The sequence below is a fragment of the Erpetoichthys calabaricus genome, chromosome 7 (genome assembly GCF_900747795.2).
Source record: "Erpetoichthys calabaricus chromosome 7, fErpCal1.3, whole genome shotgun sequence".
Lineage (NCBI taxonomy): Eukaryota > Metazoa > Chordata > Cladistia > Polypteriformes > Polypteridae > Erpetoichthys > Erpetoichthys calabaricus.
In genome coordinates, this window is record NC_041400.2 from 191816782 (window position 1) to 191836901 (window position 20120).

Genomic DNA, 20120 nt, shown 5'->3' on the forward strand with positions numbered 1-20120 from the left:
TACTCAAAGCACCATGATGTTCCAACAATGATGAATGGATTAAAAGCCAGAAGTCTGTATGACCATCGGCATCAAGTGACTCTGTGAGAACCCTAAATACAAAGAGGACTATTTCATTTATGTTAGGTAGAATGCCCAGAGGGGACTGGGTGGTCTCGTGGCCTGGAACCCCTGCAGATTTTATTTTTTTCTCCAGCCTTCTGGAGTTTTTTTTTTTGTTTTTTCTGTCCACCCTGGCCATCGGACCTTACTCCTTTTCTATGTTAACTAATGTTGTCTTATTTTAATTTCTTATTTTGTCTTTTATTTTTCTTTTCTTCATTATGTAAAGCACTTTGAACTACTTTTTGTATGAAAATGTGCTATAGAAATAAATGTTGTTGTTGTTACAACGGTTAACCCAAAATGCCTCATGAGATCTACTTCTTGTAATCAAATGGACTCAGCACCGAATTCTGCTGCACTTTGTCAGCTCTGATCAGGTAAGCAGTATCACCCTGAGGACAGAGTGGGCTCTGTCGCTAACTGTCCTGTTTGTTTCCGCCTGCAGCTCAGAGAAGACACCCCTGACCACACCCCCATAGCATCTGAAAGTCCCGCCCCTTCCAGACCAGAGAATATAAAAGAAGGAGGCGTCACACTTGTGACCTAAACCTTTAGCAGGACAGAGCAGCAGGTCAAATCAGTTATTATCAATAATAATACATTGTTTAAAATGTGAACGTTAGAACATTCTAGACGAGAACAGGCCATTCAGCCCAACAAAGCTCGCCAGTTCTCTCCACTTATTTTCTCCTAAAAAAACATCAAGTCGAGTTTTGAAAGTCCCCAACGTCTTACTGTCTACCAGACCACTTGGTCGCTTATTCCAAGTGTCTTATCGTTCCTTGTGTAAAGAAAAACTTCCTAATGTTTGTGCGAAATTTACCCTTACCAAGTTTCCAACTGTGTCCCCGTGTTGTTGATGAACTAATTTTAAAATAACAGTCTCGATCCACTGGACTAATTCCCTTCATAATTTTAAACACTTTAATCTTGTCTCATCTTAATCTTCTTTTGCTTAAACTGTAAAGGCTCAGCTCTTTTATTCTTTCTTCATAACTCATCCCCTGTAGCCCTGGAATCAGCCTAGTCACTCTTCTCTGGACTTTTTCTAGTGCTGTTATGTACTTTTTGTAGACTGGAGACCAAAACTGCACCCAGGACTCCAGATGAGGCCTCACCAGTATGTTATAAAGCTTGAGCAGAACCTCTTGTGACTTGTACTCCACACATCAAGGCGCTATATAACCTGACATTCTGTTATCCTTTCTAATGGCTTCTAAACACTGTCTGGAAGTCGATTATCTTAAGAGTCCACTATGATTCCTAATCCTTCTCATGAGGCAGACTTTCAATTTCTTCTCATTTTAAAGTCACCATCTTGATCCACTGTACTGATGCCCTTCATCATTTTAAATACTTCATTTAGGTCTCCTCTTCATCTCCTTAAGGCTCAGCAGCCTAGTCGCTCTTCTCTGGACCTTTTCTAGTGCTGCTATGTCCTTTTTGTAGCCTGGAGACCAAAACTGCACACAGGACTCCAGATGAGGCCTCACCAGTGTGTTATAAAGCTTGAGCAGAACCTCCTGTGACTTGTACTGCACACATCAAGGCGCTATATAACCTGACATTCTGTTTGCCTTCTTAATGGCTTCTCAACTCTGTCTGGCAGTTGAGAGTTTAGAGTCCACTACGACTCCTAAGTCCTTCTCATAAGGTGGACTCTTGGTTTTCAGATCTCCCATTGTGTATTCAATCCTCACATTTTTACTACCGATGTGTAATTCTTTACATTTACTGACATTGTCATCTGCCACAAATTTACCCAAACCTTTATGCTGTCCAAGTCCTGGAATCAGCCTGGTTGCTCTTCTCTGGACCTTCTCTAGTGTTATGTCTTTATGGAGACCAAAACTTCACCCAGGACTCCAGATGAGGCCTCACCAGTGTGTTATAAAGCTTGAGCAGAACCTCCTGTGACTTGTACTCCACACATCAAGGTGCTATATAACCTGACATTCTGTTAGCCTTCTTAATGGCTTCTGAATTGAATTTTGTGAATTTCCCCTTGGTGTGAATTTCCCCTCGGGATTAATAAAGTATCTATCTATCTGAACACTGTCGGGAAGTCGATAGTTCACTGGACTTAAATGGCCTCCACAGTCACCACATCTCAATCCAGTAGGGCCCCTTTGGGATATGGTGGAACGGGAGATTCGCATCATGGATGTCCGGCTAACAAATCTGCAGCTACTGTGTGATGCTATCATGTCAATGTGGACCAAAATGTCCCCAGCACACTGTTGAATTTACGCCATGAAGAAGTACGGCAGTTCTGAAGGCTAAAGGGGGTCCAACCCAGGACTAGTGAGGTGTACCTCATAAAGTAGCCAGTGAGAGTATTTAGCTAATTGATTACTATTACTATTAATATCATTATTAGCACGATTGCATTAAATATGCAGAACACGGCTGTTTTTACTGAATGAACAAGCCATGCACCATATGTTACAAATAGCGTGTACCGTATGTGATTTTTTTTTTTTTTTTCCGTCCTCAGAGTTAACCAAATGATTTTTTTTGCATGTATCACAAATGATTTGCTTTCTATGAGAATAGAATTCATTTTCTTTTGTTTGATGCATTACAGTCAATCCTTGAGAATTTTTGACAAGGAGCGAGAAAATCCGATGATCCATTCTTCCACATTACCCCGACGGCTTTCTGTTCCTTAAGGAATGATGTGGAGGAGAGAAAGGAAAAAAAAAAAAAAAAAAAAAAAGGTAATTAAAAGAAGAAGAAGAAGGGTTATGCATGCCAACCTGACAAGCGGCAACTTCTGCTCCCCCCTTCAGCCCTTCGGCTCCGAAGATCTCCAGGTGGAGTTTGGGTAGCTGCAGGGTGAAGTCATGCCTGGTTGCCGCAGACCATGACAGCGAGATCTGATCTTTGACCTAAAGGAAGAGAAAACGGCATCAATGGTAATTCCCCTTCAAACACATTAACTGGGATGAACTGGGTCCCCCCTGAGCCTGCTGAGTGGACTTGCATTGATCGTTGGGCCTGAAATCCATGAATAAATTTAGGGCTAATTGATTTTTGCAGCAAATAAATCTCTAATTCTGAGCAGCAGCAGCGAATCTTAAAGTGGGAAAGTGGCTTCCTCTACAAGAAGTCGGCGAGAAGTTATTTCAAATTATTTGCTCCACCTTTCACATTAAAAAAATAAAAACAAGTCCTCCCTAAAACAAAATAAAACATACAGAGAACTGGGGGTATGGGACCCTGACAGAGCGGGGAGATTTAACCCTTTGATTGGTGGGAGGCAGTGCAATTTTAATTGATTTCAGTGGGGATTCTAAAACTGGTCTGGGGAGAAAATGTCAGGTACATATTATATAGTATTTTATTGATTTATGCAAAAGAGGGAAAAAAAAACAGTTCACAAGCAGAAGAAAAACATAATAAAGTAACAAAGAAAGTTTGAACAGACAAAAAATTAAATAAATAAAAATTCAGCTAAAAAAGCACCCAGCCGATTTGCTCATCCTCCACAAGTGGCTCGTCTTTGTGCTGCGCCACAAGGAAAAGGTCCATCCGAGACAAGCAAAGGGAAGGCTTTCAGGAAACACAACAACAAAAACAATGCGTTTAAAAAAAAACAAACAAACAAACAGTTCCTAAAGTGCATTAAGCAATTTGAAGAAAACATAAAACAAGTCCATGGTCTTTGGACTCTCAGGCTGCACACATTTACAGATAATTTTTCAAATCCATTCAAACAGAGACATCTTTTTGTAGATTTGGTTTCCCAGTACAAACCTCAAAAACACACAAATGGCCCTGAGCGGCAGCAGCAGCAGCAGCAAGTGTTAGAGTGCCACCTTATGGACAAAACGCAGGCTGTCAGGCTAAATTGAGCCCTTCACCGTCTCTGAGAGGGGCACAAAGGGCCAAAGCCAACTCCTTTCAAGTCGAAATCTCTATGATCTGTGCTGTACAGTAAAGTGGGCAAAATTAAAATATAAACTCGGCACACGTTCAAAATGACCCGACAATAAAAGGGAAACACGGGGGTAGAGCAGCATGTCACACACACAAACACACGCACACCTGAAAGTCAGTTGGTCTTTACTGATGTTTAAAGGCCTAAAGTGGATGTGTGAGAGCAAATGACACTCTGCGTGAAACACACACTCACAAGAGGGGTCCCATCTTCAAAAATATGTAGCTGCTCTTCTCTGTGTGTGTGTGTGTATATATATATATAAAATATATTTTATGTGTGTACACACATACTGTATTTTGTCACGCATGTGCGTCAGTGCATCACTCTCCAGGCTTATCAGAGGTACATACTACTACCCTGGACCCTGCGGGGCTGCTGGAGCCAAGTATGTCTTCTTCTATTCCCTCCATAGTACCAAGATGATGCCCAGTGATGAAATCTGACTCCGCCCCTTCTGGTTCTCCCACTTATAAATCCTGAGGCCATTGGAAGGAGGCATCAGCTCCTCCTCCCTGGTGACTTACAGAACATGTTACCAAGATGACAGCTCCGTTGTTCAGGTTTTGTTGTGTCTCATTTTACACCCGGAGCCCCTTCTTTGGTTTGAATTATTTTCATTCGATTAAATGAGGACAACCAGTTTGGTGCTCCAACATTTCTTTGGGCTTAGGACTTGTTGTTCTTCTCTTCCACTCAAGAACTCTCTATTTTATATATTATATACACATATATACCCACACACATATATTATATATATATATATATATATATTATATACACACACACACACACACATATACATACATATACATACATACACACACGTGCAAATTAATTGAAACAAACAAAGCAACAAAAATCAGATTTGTTCAATTTTTATTATGAAAGTTCATTTACTCATGTCAGTACCTCATATAACCTACATCATACATACATATATACATACACACACACACAATATATATTTTTATTATATACACACACACAAATATACACACACCTAAAAGTCAGTTGGTCCTTACTGATGTTTAAAGGTCTAAGGTGGATGTGTGAGAGCATATGTATATATGTGTGTGTATATATACAGTATATGACAAAAACAACAGAAAAAATATATTAAACAGAACTCAGACATTTAAAGTGTTGAACAATGGCTATAAAGTGGGATGTGCTTTCGTGTGATCAGTTGTGTCTTCAAAGAGTACTACTTGCGGATGACGTTTTTGGAGGGCTGCCATATGCTGGAAAATTTCCAAGGTGTTCCTTACTAAGCAAATTTATTTTTAATTGCATAATTTAAGTACTAAAACACATTATAAGCTAACAGTTGAATTACTTAGTCATCATGTTGGTTTAGAGTAGTGATGTGTTGTATGCTGACTAGCACATGGCAAGTAAGAACTTCACTGACTTCTACACGTGACATAAATAAATGTACAAATATTTGTGATTTCTGTGTTCATATTTAATTAAGTGTACATATTACATACACACACTCACTCAGATCCCAACTCTCTCTCTCTCACACACACACACCACCAGACATCATATATAAAATTGGAATTTACAAAACTTAAATCAGAGAAAACTGAAAATTGTAAAAGAAATAAATAAAAATGGATTAATTTGGGCCTTAAATGGCCCTGTGTGCATGTATGTAAATAGATAAGATAGATAGATGTGAAAGGCACTATATTACAGATAGATAGATAGATAGATAGATAGATAGATAGATAGATAGATAGATAGATAGATAGATAGACAGATATGAAAGGCATTATATAATAGATAGATATGAAAGGCATTATATAATAGATATGAAAGGCACTATATAATAGACAGATAGATATGAAAGGCACTATATAATAGATAGATAGATATGAAAGGCACTATATGATAGATAGATAGATAGATAGATAGATAGATAGATAGATAGATAGATAGATAGATAGATAGATAGATAGATTTATCCCCAGTGAAAAATTATATCCCCAGTGAAAAATTAAGACTTTAAAGATGTGAAAGATAATGCATATGTGTAATTTTTTTTCTGGTCCCATTTTCAAGCCTCTCTCTCTCTATCTATACACACACACATTTCTAACTATATGTGTGTATCTGTCTATCTATCTATATCTATATATCTATATATGTATGGACTTAGTGGAGGGCTGTGTCCGTGTGCATCTGCAAAGAAAACAGAAAGGTAAAAGTTACTTCCATGCTGAAAATGAAGCCCACATCTAAAACGTTGATCTTTTCCCTCATGTCTTCTTCAGCATGGAAACAACCTTCAACGTTACATAAATAAAATCAGATTGCAGTAGGACAACAACAACTTTTTGTTTTATTATGCTGGACACTAAGCAAAGCCAGGAGACTCAGGAGGCACACACACAGACACTCATCACACGACATGGCAAAGTGCAAATGGCCGACTGGAGAAACGTTGTGTTCTGTTGGACCCTCCAGAAGAAAGAAAGCGTGGCCTTCATTGTGCAGTGTGTTGATTCAAGCAGATGATGAGATACGTACTGTACAGATTTTTTATTTTTGCCCCTACGTATCATGTGATGTTTTGGTTGGGGTTCATCATAACTACATCTGTAAATGTGTGGTGCCTCGAGTTTGAATTCTGTGGACTTTTCCACTCTCAGTGACCAACAAAAGGAGAAACTACAATTTTAACCACAACCAAATCTAACCTACCAGGCCACACTTTCAAAAGAATTTCCAACATACAAAACTGCATAGTAATGGACGTTACACACAAAACACACACACACACTCCTGCAATGTAAAAGGGTGACCCCCGATGCCAGAGGTGACGTGTTGTTATTCAGCCCCACCCGAGTGGGCACCACAGTCTGTCGGGTTACAGGACGCGTGTCTCCAGTTTGTGTGTCTATTCGTCGGCTGTTTCTCTGACTCGCTCCTGCACATTAGTTGCTGAGGCTTTTCTCTTCCTCTTTCTCTTCCTCTTCTTCCACCCCATCCTAGCAATCCCAAAAAGTTTGTTCACTTTTTTTTATTTTCTGTGAATGCATGTCTGCCTTTAATTCCGTCTATGGGATTTGGGACTTTCCAGGTTGATGCGAAGATGTTTTGTCAATATCTATGGCAAACAAACATATATAGACCAACACGCTATAATGCAATTTTTATAACTTTGCAAGGTCTTCTCGTTTGTGGACTACAAATGCACATACAGCATCATAATGATCACGCCATTACCTTAAGAAGATAGAGAAGAAGAAAAAAAAAAATGATTACCTAAAAGCTATAAATTGTGGTAAAGGTGTAATTAAAAGTTCCTCCATGTCAGGGAAAATTCTTTTAGGTCTTTTTTTTTTTTATTCTATTTTATTATTTTTTTTTCTCTCCAGTAACCCAGGCAGATAAAAGGAAACACTCATGTGGATTAAAGTGCTCAGAATTTATCAACATCAAACCACCAGAGTTTTGCCTTCTACATTTTTGAACCACAGTCAATAGATCTAAATATTTTACTGCACCCAGGCCAATTTATTGTTTGATGTTTAAAAACTTGCGCAGAATCAAAGAAAATTCATTAAATTTGAGCCCCCGAATGAGCTGCTATCAGCTTTGAAAGTCGAGTTTAACTGTGATATTGATGATTCTCTTTCTTCTGTGACAAAAGTCACCAGGGAGGCTACTGGTGTCGGAGTACAAAAGCATATTGCCAATAATACCAGAGAACAATGTACACACACCACGGAGGTAAGAAAATAAGGAAATCCGCTCCTGACACCTCAGCTCGGGAGCTGCCAATAATGTCTTAAAAATTTTACATTTTCATTGCGCGGCGAGTTTTAAACACACACACACAAAAAAAACAAGCTTTAGAAGATGTAGCAGCTGAAAGGAAAACAGGAGTGTGGTGGGGGGGACAAAAAAATAAATAAATGTGAAGTACGAAAAAGAACTGGCCATCTTAGGAATTAGAACACACGGACGACGAGAGCGGACTTGGCCTCCTTCTTACTTTATTGTATTGGAAAATACGAGCGACACGAACAGACAAAACGTTTTCACTCAATCTAAAAATTAAACATTTACATCGACTTATTTGGCTGATATGCTATATTATATATTTATATTGTCACACACGTGTGCATGGGAGGCAGCTAAAGGGCTTGAGTGAGGCAATTCCAAATCAGACCAGGATGTGGCAGAGTCTCACTTCCATGCAGACCACTCACGGGAGATTCCACCTGGCCCTCTTGACGTCACTTCCGGGTCCGAGTCTATGGAAGAAGACCTTTCCAGTTCCGGCCCCCTTGATGTCATGTCCGGAACCGAGCCTATGGTTGAAGACCCTGCTGATCGCGGCCCCTTTGACGTCACTTTCTTTCCCCTACTCCCTCAGATCTGTTTTGGACTCTGATTTGTGCACACCAGTGCTATCTTTTTTGTCTGCAATTACGCAGCCAGGAAAATAAAATACGGGTGGCTGCTCCAAACCGTGCTATGGCTCGTGATCAAGTTTGTGACAATATACTGTACTGTGCAAAAGTTTTAGGCAGGTGTGAAAAAATGCTGTAAACAAAGAATGCTTTCAGAAATGGAAGTGTTAATCATTTATTTTCATCAATCAACAAAATGCAGTGAATGAACAAAAGAGAAATCTAAATCAAATCAATATTTGGTGTGACCAACCTTTGCCTTCAAAACAGCATCAATTCTTCTAGGTACACTTGCACACAGTTTTTGAAGGAACTCGGCTGGTAGGCTGATCCACACATCTTGGAGAACTAAGCACAGATCTTCTGTGGATGTAGGCTTCCTCACATCCTTCTGTCTCTTCATGTAATCCCAGACACACTCGATGATGTTGAGATCAGGGCTCTGTGGGGGCCATACCATCACTTCCAGGACTTCTTGTTCTTCTTTACGCTGAAGATAGTTCTTAATGACTCTGGCTGTATGTTTGGGGTCGTTGTCCTGCTGCAGAATAAATTTGGGGCCAATCAATCGCCTCCCTGATGGTATTGCATGATGGATAAGTATCTGCCTGCATTTCTCAGCATTGAGAACACCATTAATCATGACCAAATCTCCAACTCCATTTGCAGAAATGCAGCCCCAAACATTCAAGGAACCTCCACCATGCTTCACTGTTGCCTGCATACACTCATTATTGTACCGCTCTCCAGCCCTTTGACAAACAAACTGCCTTCTGCTACAGCCAAATATTTCAAATTTTGACTCCTCAGTCCAGAGCACCTGCTGTCATTTTTCTGTACCCCAGTTCCTATGTTTTCGTGCATACTTGAGTCGCTTGGCCTTGTTTCCATGTCGGAGGTATGGCTTTTTGACTGCAACTCTTCCATGAAGACCACTTCTGGCCAGACTTCTCCGGACAGTAGATGGGTGTACCTGGGTCCCACTGGTTTCTGCCAGTTCTGAGCTGATAGCACTGCTGGACATCTTCCAATTTTGAAGGGTAATAAGCTTGATGTGTCTTTCATCTGCTGCACTAAGTTTCCTTGGCCAACCACTGCGTCTACGATCCTCAACGTTGCCCGTTTCTTTGTGCTTCTTCAAAAGAACAGCACATCTTGAAACCCCAGTCTGCTTTGAAATCTTTGTCTGGGAGAGACCTTGCTGATACAGTAGAACTACCTTGTGTCTTGTTGCTGTGCTCAATCTTGCCATGACATGAAACTGTCTTCCACAACCTCACCTTGGTAGCAGAGTTTGGCTGTTCCTCACCCAGTTTTAAGCCTCCTACACAGCTGTTTCTGTTTCAGTTAATGACTGTGTTTCAACCAACATGTGACATTGATGATCATTAGCACCTGTTTGGTAGAATTGGTTGATCAGACACCTGACTAGAATCCTACAAAATCCCTGACTTTGTGCAAGTGGACCTATAAGAATTGATGCTGGTTTGAAGGCAAAAGGTAGGAACACCAAATATTGATTTGATTTAGATTTTTCTTTTGTTTGCTCACTTTGCATTTTGTAAATTGATAACAATAAACAATCATTATTTATATTTCTGAAAGCATTCTTTGTTTACAGCATTTTTTCACACCTGCCTAAAACTTTTGCACAGTACTATATATTTTATATATATATATATATATATATATATATATATATATATATATACACACTAATAAAAGGCAAAGCCCTCACTGACTGACTGACTCACTCATCACTAATTCTCCAACTTCCCGTGTAGGTGGAAGGCTGAAATTTGGCAGGCTCATTCCTTACAGCTTACTTACAAAAGTTAGGCAGGTTTCATTTCGAAATTCTACACGTAATGGTCATAACTGGAACCTGTTTTTTGTCCATATACTCTAATGGAGGAGGCGGAGTCACGTATCGCGTCATCACGCCTCCTACGTAATCACGTGAACTAAAAACAAGGAAGAAATTTACAGCACGAGTCAAACGTGGGAACGAAGGTAAATGACGTTAATTTTTGAGTGTCTTTTAATACTGTGCAAGCATACACATTAACACATGTGCAATTAAACGTGTGCATTTATGGGGTGATTTCTCAGGCTTAAAAGCTCACCTTTTATCAAACGCGGGAACAAAGGTAAATAACGTTAATTGTTGAGTGTCTTTTAATACTGTGTAAGTATACATATTAACATGTGCAATTAAACGTGTGCATTTACGGGGTGATTTCTCAGGCTTAAAAGCTCGCCTTTTATTAAAGAGGTAAATGCAAACTGTTTTCATTCTGAAGGGCACAAACCACGTTAGATTTCATGCTCAAGAGTAAACTCAGCACACAGCTTGGTCATATTACAACCGGTTCATTTTCCTCAGTTTAAAAAGGTTTACTTTTCTTCTTAATAAACTTTTTAAAGCAGTACTTCGCCGCTGCGAAGCGCGGGTATTTTGATATATATCAAAATATATCGCGTCATCACGCCTCCCATGTAAGCACGTGAACTGACCCGCTGCCGTTTGCAATGCCATATTCGCGAGATACAAGTTTAATGAGAAGACACGAGGTATAAACGACAGTTTGGATCACTTTGTAATAGAGTTAAAATTGCTGTAGCGAGAAACTTTTAACTGCCGGGTCATTAAATAAACCCGTGGACATTGCAACATCACACAAGACAGCAGCTCACGTGAAGTGACTGAACGCTGCAGGAGTGATCACTTCGATGAATCAAACCTGTTCAAAAAACACATTACACAATTGATAACGTACGAAAACAATATGAAACCAATTGTGGATTTGTGTACAGCCACTGAAACTTTGTGACGACACGAGACTTCAGGTCACGTGTCTGCAAAAGAACATCATTGAGGCAACTATTTTTACTGGCGGTGGCTCAGGGGAGAGAGTTTTTATTCCTCGCATCCCCGTTATACCCTTTGATCTCCCATTTCAATTCAAACGCCTCCAATTTCCACTAAGGCTCTGCTTCGCAATGACAATTAATAAGTCTCAGGGACAGGCCCTACAAAAGGTTGGCATTGATTTGAGGCAAGACTGATTTTCACATAGCAAACTGTACGTTGCATGCTCAAGAGTAAGCTCAGCACACAGCTTGGTCATATTACAACCAGAGGGGCGAACTGACACCGTGATATACAAAGAGATCCTTAACAAATAATTATTGATTCATTTTCCCTCAGTTTAAAAAGGTTTACTTTTCTTCTTAATAAAAATATTAAAGCAGTACTTCGCCGCTGCGAAGCGCAGGTATTTTGATATATATCAAAATATATCGCGTCATCACGCCTCCCAAGTAAGCACGTGAACTGACCCGCTGCCATTTGCAATGCCATATTTGCGAGATACAAGTTTAATGAGAAGACACTTTTAACTGCCGGGTCTTAGCTAACATTAAATAAACCCGTGGACATCGCAACATCACACAAGAGAGCGGATCACGTGAAGTGACTGAACGCAGCAGGAGTGATCACTTGGATGAATCAAACCTGTTCAAAAAACAAATAACACAATTGATAAGGTATTTTGATATATATATGTAGATATGTGTGTGTATATATATATATATATATATATATATATATGTATATGTAGATATGGATATATATATATATATATATATATATATATATATAAATATGTGTATATATATATGTAGATATATAAATATACTGTATATATATGTGTCTGTGTGTGTATATATGTATGTGTGTATATATATATATATTTTATATATATATGTAGGTGTATATGTATATATGTATATGTGTGTGTGTATGTATGTGTATATATATGTTGACATATGTATAAATATGTGGATGTGTATATGTATATATATATATATATATATATATCTGCGGTGGGTTGGCACCCTGCCCAGGATTAGTTCCTGTGACCCTGTGTTCGGATTCAGCGGGTTGGAAAATGGATGGATGGAGATATATATATATATGTGTATATGTAGATATGTATATATATGTATATATGTGTATGTATATATATGTTAATGTGTGTGTGTGTGTGTGTATATATGTGTATATGTAGATATGTATATATATGTATATATGTGTATGTATATATATGTTAATGTGTGTGTGTGTGTGTGTGTGTATATATATATATGGCAGCAACACTCATAACAATGACAACACAATTACATATACAGTATATATATATATATATGTGTGTAAATGTATGTATGTCTAGATAGATAGATAGATATATATGTAGATATGTATATATATGTGTATATATATGTAGATATGTAAATATATATGAATATATATGTGTCTGTGTATATATATATATATATATATGTGTGTGTGTGTGTGTGTGTGTGTGTGTGTGTGTGTGTGTGTGTATGTATGTATGTATATATATGTATGTGTATATGTATATGTGTGTGTATGTACTGTATGTGTGTATATATATGTAGATATGTGTATGTATAGATAGATAGATAGATAGATACTGTATTAATCCCAATATGTTTATGTGTGTGTATATATTATATATATATATATATGACAGCAACATTCATAACAATGACAACACAATTACATATACAGTATATATATGTAGATATGTATATATATATGTAGATATGTATATATATATATGTGTAAATGTATGTATGTCTAGATAGATATATATATGTAGATATGTATATATATGTGTATATATATATGTAGATATGTGTATATATGTAGATATGTAAATACAGTATATATGTAGATATGTAAATATATATGTATATATATGTGTCTGTGTGTATGTGTGTGTATATATATATATATATATATATATATATATGTATGTGAATGTATGTGTACATGTGTGTGTATGTACTGTATGTGTGTATATATATGTAGATATGTGTATATGTAGATATGTATATATGTATATGTATATGTATATTTATGTTTATGTGTGTGTGTATATATATATATATATATATATATATCCATCCATCCATCCATTGTCTCCCGCTTATCCGAGGTCGGGTCGCGGGGGCAGCAGCTTGAGCAGAGATGCCCAGACTTCCCTCTCCCCGGCCACTTCTTCTAGCTCTTCCGGGAGAATCCCAAGGCGTTCCCAGGCCAGTCGAGAGACATAGTCCCTCCAGCGTGTCCTGGGTCTTCCCCGGGGCCTCCTCCCGGTTGGACGTGCCCGGAACACCTCACCAGGGAGGCGTCCAGGAGGCATCCTGATCAGATGCCCGAGCCACCTCATCTGACTCCTCTCGATGCGGAGGAGCAGCGGCTCTACTCTTGAGCCCCTCCCGGATGACTGAGCTTCTCACCCTATCTTTAAGGGAAAGCCCAGACACCCTGCGGAGGAAACTCATTTCAGCCGCTTGTATTCGCGATCTCGTTCTTTCGGTCACTACCCATAGCTCATGACCATAGGTGAGGGTAGGAACATAGATCGACTGGTAAATTGAGAGCTTTGCCTTATGGCTCAGCTCTTTTTTCACCACGACAGACCGATGCAGAGCCCGCATTACTGCGGATGCCGCACCGATCCGCCTGTCGATCTCACGCTCCATTCTTCCCTCACTCGTGAACAAGACCCCGAGATACTTGAACTCCTCCACTTGGGGCAGGATCTCGCTACCAACCCTGAGAGGGCACTCCACCCTTTTCCAGCTGAGGACCATGGTCTCGGATTTGGAGGTGCTGATTCTCATCCCAGCCGCTTCACACTCGGCTGCGAACCGATCCAGAGAGAGCTGAAGATCACGGCCTGATGAAGCAAACAGGACAACATCATCTGCAAAAAGCAGTGACCCAATCCTGAGCCCACCAAACCGGACCCCCTCAACACCCTGGCTGCGCCTAGAAATTCTGTCCATAAAAGTTATGAACAGAATCGGTGACAAAGGGCAGCCCTGGCGGAGTCCAACTCTCACTGGAAACGGGTTCGACTTACTGCCGGCAATGCGGACCAAGCTCTGGCACCGATCGTACAGGGACTGAACAGCCCTTATCAGGGGGGCCGGTACCCCATACTCTCGGAGTACCCCCCACAGGATTCCCCGAGGGACACGGTCGAATGCCTTTTCTAAGTCCACAAAACACATGTAGACTGGTTGGGCAAACTCCCATGCACCCTCCAGGACCCTGCTAAGGGTATAGAGCTGGTCCACTGTTCCGCGACCAGGACGAAAACCACACTGTTCCTCCTGAATCCGAGGCTCGACTATCCGACGGACCCTCCTCTCCAGGACCCCTGAATAGACTTTTCCAGGGAGGCTGAGGAGTGTGATCCCTCTGTAGTTGGAACACACCCTCCGATCCCCCTTCTTAAAGAGGGGGACCACCACCCCGGTCTGCCAATCCAGAGGCACTGCCCCTGATGTCCATGCGATGTTGCAGAGGCGTGTCAGCCAAGACAGTCCTACAACATCCAGAGCCTTGAGAAACTCCGGGCGTATCTCATCCACCCCCGGGGCCCTGCCACCAAGGAGTTTTTTGACCACCTCGGTGACCTCAGTCCCAGAGATGGGGGAGCCCACCTCTGAGTCCCCAGGCTCTGCTTCCTCATTGGAAGGCATGTTAATGGGATTGAGGAGGTCTTCGAAGTATTCCCCCCACCGACCCACAACGTCCCGAGTCGAGGTCAGCAGCGCACCATCCCCACCATATACAGTGTTGACACTGCATTGCTTCCCCTTCCTGAGACGCCGGATGGTGGACCAGAATCTCCTCGAAGCCGTCCGAAAGTCATTCTCCATGGCCTCCCCAAACTCCTCCCACGCCCGAGTTTTTGCCTCAGCAACCACCAAAGCCGCATTCCGCTTGGCCTGCCGGTACCTATCAGCTGCCTCCGGGGTCCCACAGGACAAAAGGGTCCTGTAGGACTCCTTCTTCAGCTTGACGGCATCCTTCACCGCCGGTGTCCACCAGCGGGTTCGGGGATTGCCGCCACGACAGGCACCGACCACCTTACGGCCACAGCTCCGGTCAGCTGCCTCAACAATAGAGGCACGGAACATGGCCCATTCGGACTCAATGTCCCCCACCTCCCTCGGGATGTGGTCGAAGTTCTGCCGGAGGTGGGAGTTGAAGCTACTTCTGACAGGGGGCTCTGCCAGACGTTCCCAGCAGACCCTCACAACACGTTTGGGCCTACCACGCCTGACCGGCATCCTCCCCCACCATTGAAGCCAACTCACCACCAGGTGGTGATCAGTTGACAGCTCCGCCCCTCTCTTCACCCGAGTGTCCAAGACATGTGGCCGCAAGTCCGACGACACGACCACAAAGTCGATCATCGAACTGAGGCCTAGGGTGTCCTGGTGCCAAGTGCACATATGAACACCCCTATGCTTGAACATGGTGTTCGTTATGGACAATCCGTGACGAGCACAGAAGTCCAATAACAAAACACCGCTCGGGTTCAGATCAGGGGGGCCATTCCTCCCAATCACGCCCTTCCAGGTCTCACTGTCATTGCCCACGTGAGCATTGAAGTCTCCCAGCAGAACGAGGGAGTCCCCAGAAGGTATGCCCTCTAGCACCCCCTCCAGGGACTCCAAAAAGGGTGGGTACTCCGAACTGCTGTTCGGTGCATACGCACAAACAACAGTTAGGACCCGTCCCCCCACCCGAAGGCGAAGGGAGGCTATCCTCTCATCCACCGGGGTAAACCCCAATGTACAGGCTCCAAGTTGGGGGGCAATAAGTATACCCACACCTGCTCGGCGCCTCTCACCGGGGGCAACTCCAGAGTGGTAGAGAGTCCAGCCCCTCTCAAGGAGATTGGTTCCAGAGTCCAAGCTGTGCGTCGAGGTGAGTCCAACTATATCTAGCCGGAACCTCTCAACTTCGCGCACTAGCTCAGGCTCCTTCCCCTTCAGAGAGGTGACATTCCACGTCCCAAGAGCCAGTTTCTGTAGCCGAGAATCGGACCGCCAAGGTCCCCGCCTTCGGCCACCACCCAACTCACACTGCACCCGACCTCCTTGGCCCCTCCCATAGGTGGTGAGCCCATGGGAAGTATATATATATATATATAAATATATATATATATATATATATATATATATATATATATATATATATATATATATATAAGACAGCAACCATCATCACAATAACAACACAATTACATTGATAATCACGTTACGTTATTTTTAAAATGTTTCCTTTTCTTTTTCATAACCTCTTTAACACACTACTTCTCCGCTGCGAAGCAGGGGTATTTTGCTAGTATATATATATATATATATATATATATATATATATATATATATATATATATATATATATATATATATAAAAAAAACACGTGTTGCATATTCTTTCCATTATTTGACAGTAAACTATGCAACATTCCATGATCTGCTTCTCACAACTGAAAGAGGGTACCGTGGCAGATGTTTGCCGAATGGCAGAGCAATCACAAGCGTTACCTGGTAGGTAACCACCCACACAAATCAGGTCATCGAGACTCAGACTACGAATGCAATGAATGTAATTACTCCGGACCTACAGGCTGTCAAATAAACTAACCACACGCCGTGGCGCAGCGTAAAGGGGCTTCGATGCCCTGAGAGGGGAGCAGTAGAGTGTGTACGCCTGATGAGCCCAAATAAGGGTGAAACACGTGTCGCGTAATCTTTGAATTATTTGACAGTAAACTATGCAATATACATATATACTGTATATACATACATATACACATACATACACACACACATATATATATATATATAAGAGAATGTTCTCTTTTTCCATCAAGCCTTTTTTTTGACTGACAAAAACATTCCTATCCTCCATCATCCTCCCTATTCGCCTGATTTAGCTATCTGTGATTTTTACTTGTTCCCAAAAATCAAAAGTGACCTTAAGGGCACACATTTTTCTTCAATGGATGAAGGGAAGACAAAAGCAGCAAGCCTGTTGAAACGCATCAAACAACTGTTTCAATCAATGGAAGATACGTATGATGCGGTGTAGAGATCGGGAGGGGGAGTATATGGAAGGTGACAATGTTTAGAATGCTGTAATTCATCAATAAATATTGTTTTTTACCAATCTGGTTATTTTTGTGTCTCATCTCGTATATACAGTATATATATATAAAAATTCCAACATCTGTCTGTATGTCTGTCTGTCCGCTTTCACGAGAGAACTACTTAACGATTTTAGATCGGGTTTTTTTCTATAATTTGTTTGAACATTCTGATTGATTTTGCAACTTCTCTCATCAGGCTAAGTATCAGAGTTCACTTGTGGTATTGATTTATTTGTGCGAATTGGAGAGACATGTAGCGGGCCAAAGGGAGGGGAACCGGGGCCTTCCTCACTCATGTTCCAGACTGTACCGTAGCTTCACTTAGCTAGCAAACGAGAGAAGTACTTAACGAATGTAGATCTTTTTTTTTTTTGATAATTTGCTTGAACATTCTGCTTGACTTTGCGACTTCTCTCATTGCACCAAGAATAATAGTTCACTTGCAGGAGCGATATATACGCACTAATCCAAGACAGAGGCTGAGGACGAGGGGAGGAGAAAGCGTGACGTCAGGAGTAGGGAGCTGGGTGGGGGACCTCCTCGCTGTTCTGTTTCACTACTAATTGGATGTAGCTACAGGGGACAGCCAGTATATATAAAATCCAACATCTGTCGCAAAATCAACCGGAATGTTCAAGCAAATTATAGAAAAAAAAAAGATCTAAATCCGTTAAGTAGATCTCTCATTCGATAACTAAGCGGAGTTAAGGTTACACTCCAAGGCAGACATGTGAGTGAGGAGGGCCCCGCCCCCTCTCCGCAGCCCAATAAGTCTCTCTCGGATTCGTGCTAATAAATCGATACCGTAAGCGAACTCTGATACTTAGCGCAATGAGAAAGTTGCAAAATCAACGGAATGTTCAAGCAAATTATAGAAAAAAAACACAGATCTAAATCCGTTAACTAGTTCTCTTGTGAAAAGCAGACAGACATACAAATGGGTCTAAAAAAACTATATGAAATTTCACGCTTGGACCACGAAATTTTTAAAACTGTTTCTTAGTGAGTGCTTATGGGCCAAGGGTAACCTAAATTCCAAATTTCAAGTCCCAAGTCCTCATGGTTCGGGAGATTTTGTGATGAGTGAGTCAGTGGTATTTGGCTATTATATATTGTGACACTAGGGGTTGCTGTTGCCCCGTAAAACCCACAGACAACACGTCCAAACACCAGGTAAAAGTCCCAGTAATCTTTTTAATATCTTCAATAATGTGCACAAAGCACCTCCACAATACACAATAATCAATACAATTAAAGTAATAATCAATCCTCCTCTCTTCCCAGCAGCTCCGTCACACTTCCTCCCAACTCCGGCTCTCTCTGCTGGGTTTCTCACAGTCCTTTATATAGTCCATGACCCGGAAGTGCTTCTGTCCTTCAGTCCATGTGATTCCATAGCACTTCCGGGTCAGATGGAAACTCTTATTTTTCTTCAGCCCGGAAGTACTTCAGTTCTTCCGTCCCCGTGACTAGGGAGTACTTCCGGGCTATAGTGCAGCGACCCCTGGCGGCACCCATGGTATCCTGCAGGGCTGTGAAGCCGAACTCCATTTTCTATGATGCCCTGCGGGAGTCTGGGGCACCTCCATGTTGCAGGGAGGACTCCATCTAGCGGCCTGGATGTATTGGTCGGGATAAACTGCCGGCCATCTCTCACAATATATATATATATATATATATATATCTATATATAATAATAATTCATTACATTTATATATCTATATATATATATATATATATATAGTTATATATATCTATATATCTATTTATATATATCTATAGATAGATAGATAGATAGATAGATAGATAGATAGATAGATAATTCTGCGATGAGACAAGACTTTTCTTGAAGAGACTTTCTGGAATAAGTTTTTTGTTTGAAGTCACACGAGATAAGACTTTGGCAATGATAATTATTCAAGTCACGCCTTACTCTCAGCCATTTTCTAACAGGATCACGGTCATCTCACCTCTCAGACATGTGAATGTTTTTGTCAGACAGCTCACTACTCAAAACGAGGAGCAGCTGGACTCAAACTGGCAACCTTTCGGTTAGAAGGCAGCAGTTCTTAACTCTGCACCATCCAGGAATACGTAGTCGCTTTCTGTCGACTGACATTTGAACTTGGGTTTGTAACTCATTGATAGCAACATGTAAGTTGAATTATTATTACAGTAATCCCTCCTCCATCACGGGGGTTGCGTTCCTGAACCCCCCGCGAAAGGTGAAAATCCGCGAAGTAGAAACCACATGTTCATATGTTTCTTTTTATATATTTTAAGCCCTTATAAACTCTCCCACACTATTATAAACATTTCCCGCACAATTATACAGCATAAACCCTTTGTATTCTCTTAGATATTAGGTAAGATTTGTTGAAATTATGTATGTAAACACAGTTTATATACAGTAAAACCTAAATATTATTTTAAAGATATCAGGCGTCTCCGATATCACATATGTTACAGCCATTACGACAGACAGGCCACCAGCAATAAATATGTACAATAGCAAGAAAAATTGTATACAGTAAACTGTGTGTACAGTGACACTAAACTATGTACATGTAATAAGTACTGTACATAGATAAT

The 20120-nt window shown here is 41.0% G+C and overlaps 1 protein-coding gene across 1 annotated transcript in view; it reads right to left on the reverse strand.

Annotated features, from left to right (window-relative positions):
• LOC114654975 (coiled-coil domain-containing protein 171-like) overlaps positions 1-20120 on the reverse strand; it is a 510202-nt gene that overhangs the window by 99740 nt on the left and 390342 nt on the right. The window contains exon 23 of the mRNA XM_028805855.2: positions 2865-2996. Within this exon, the coding sequence (XP_028661688.1) occupies positions 2865-2996 (132 nt within the window). The remainder of the gene's footprint in view (positions 1-2864; positions 2997-20120) is intronic.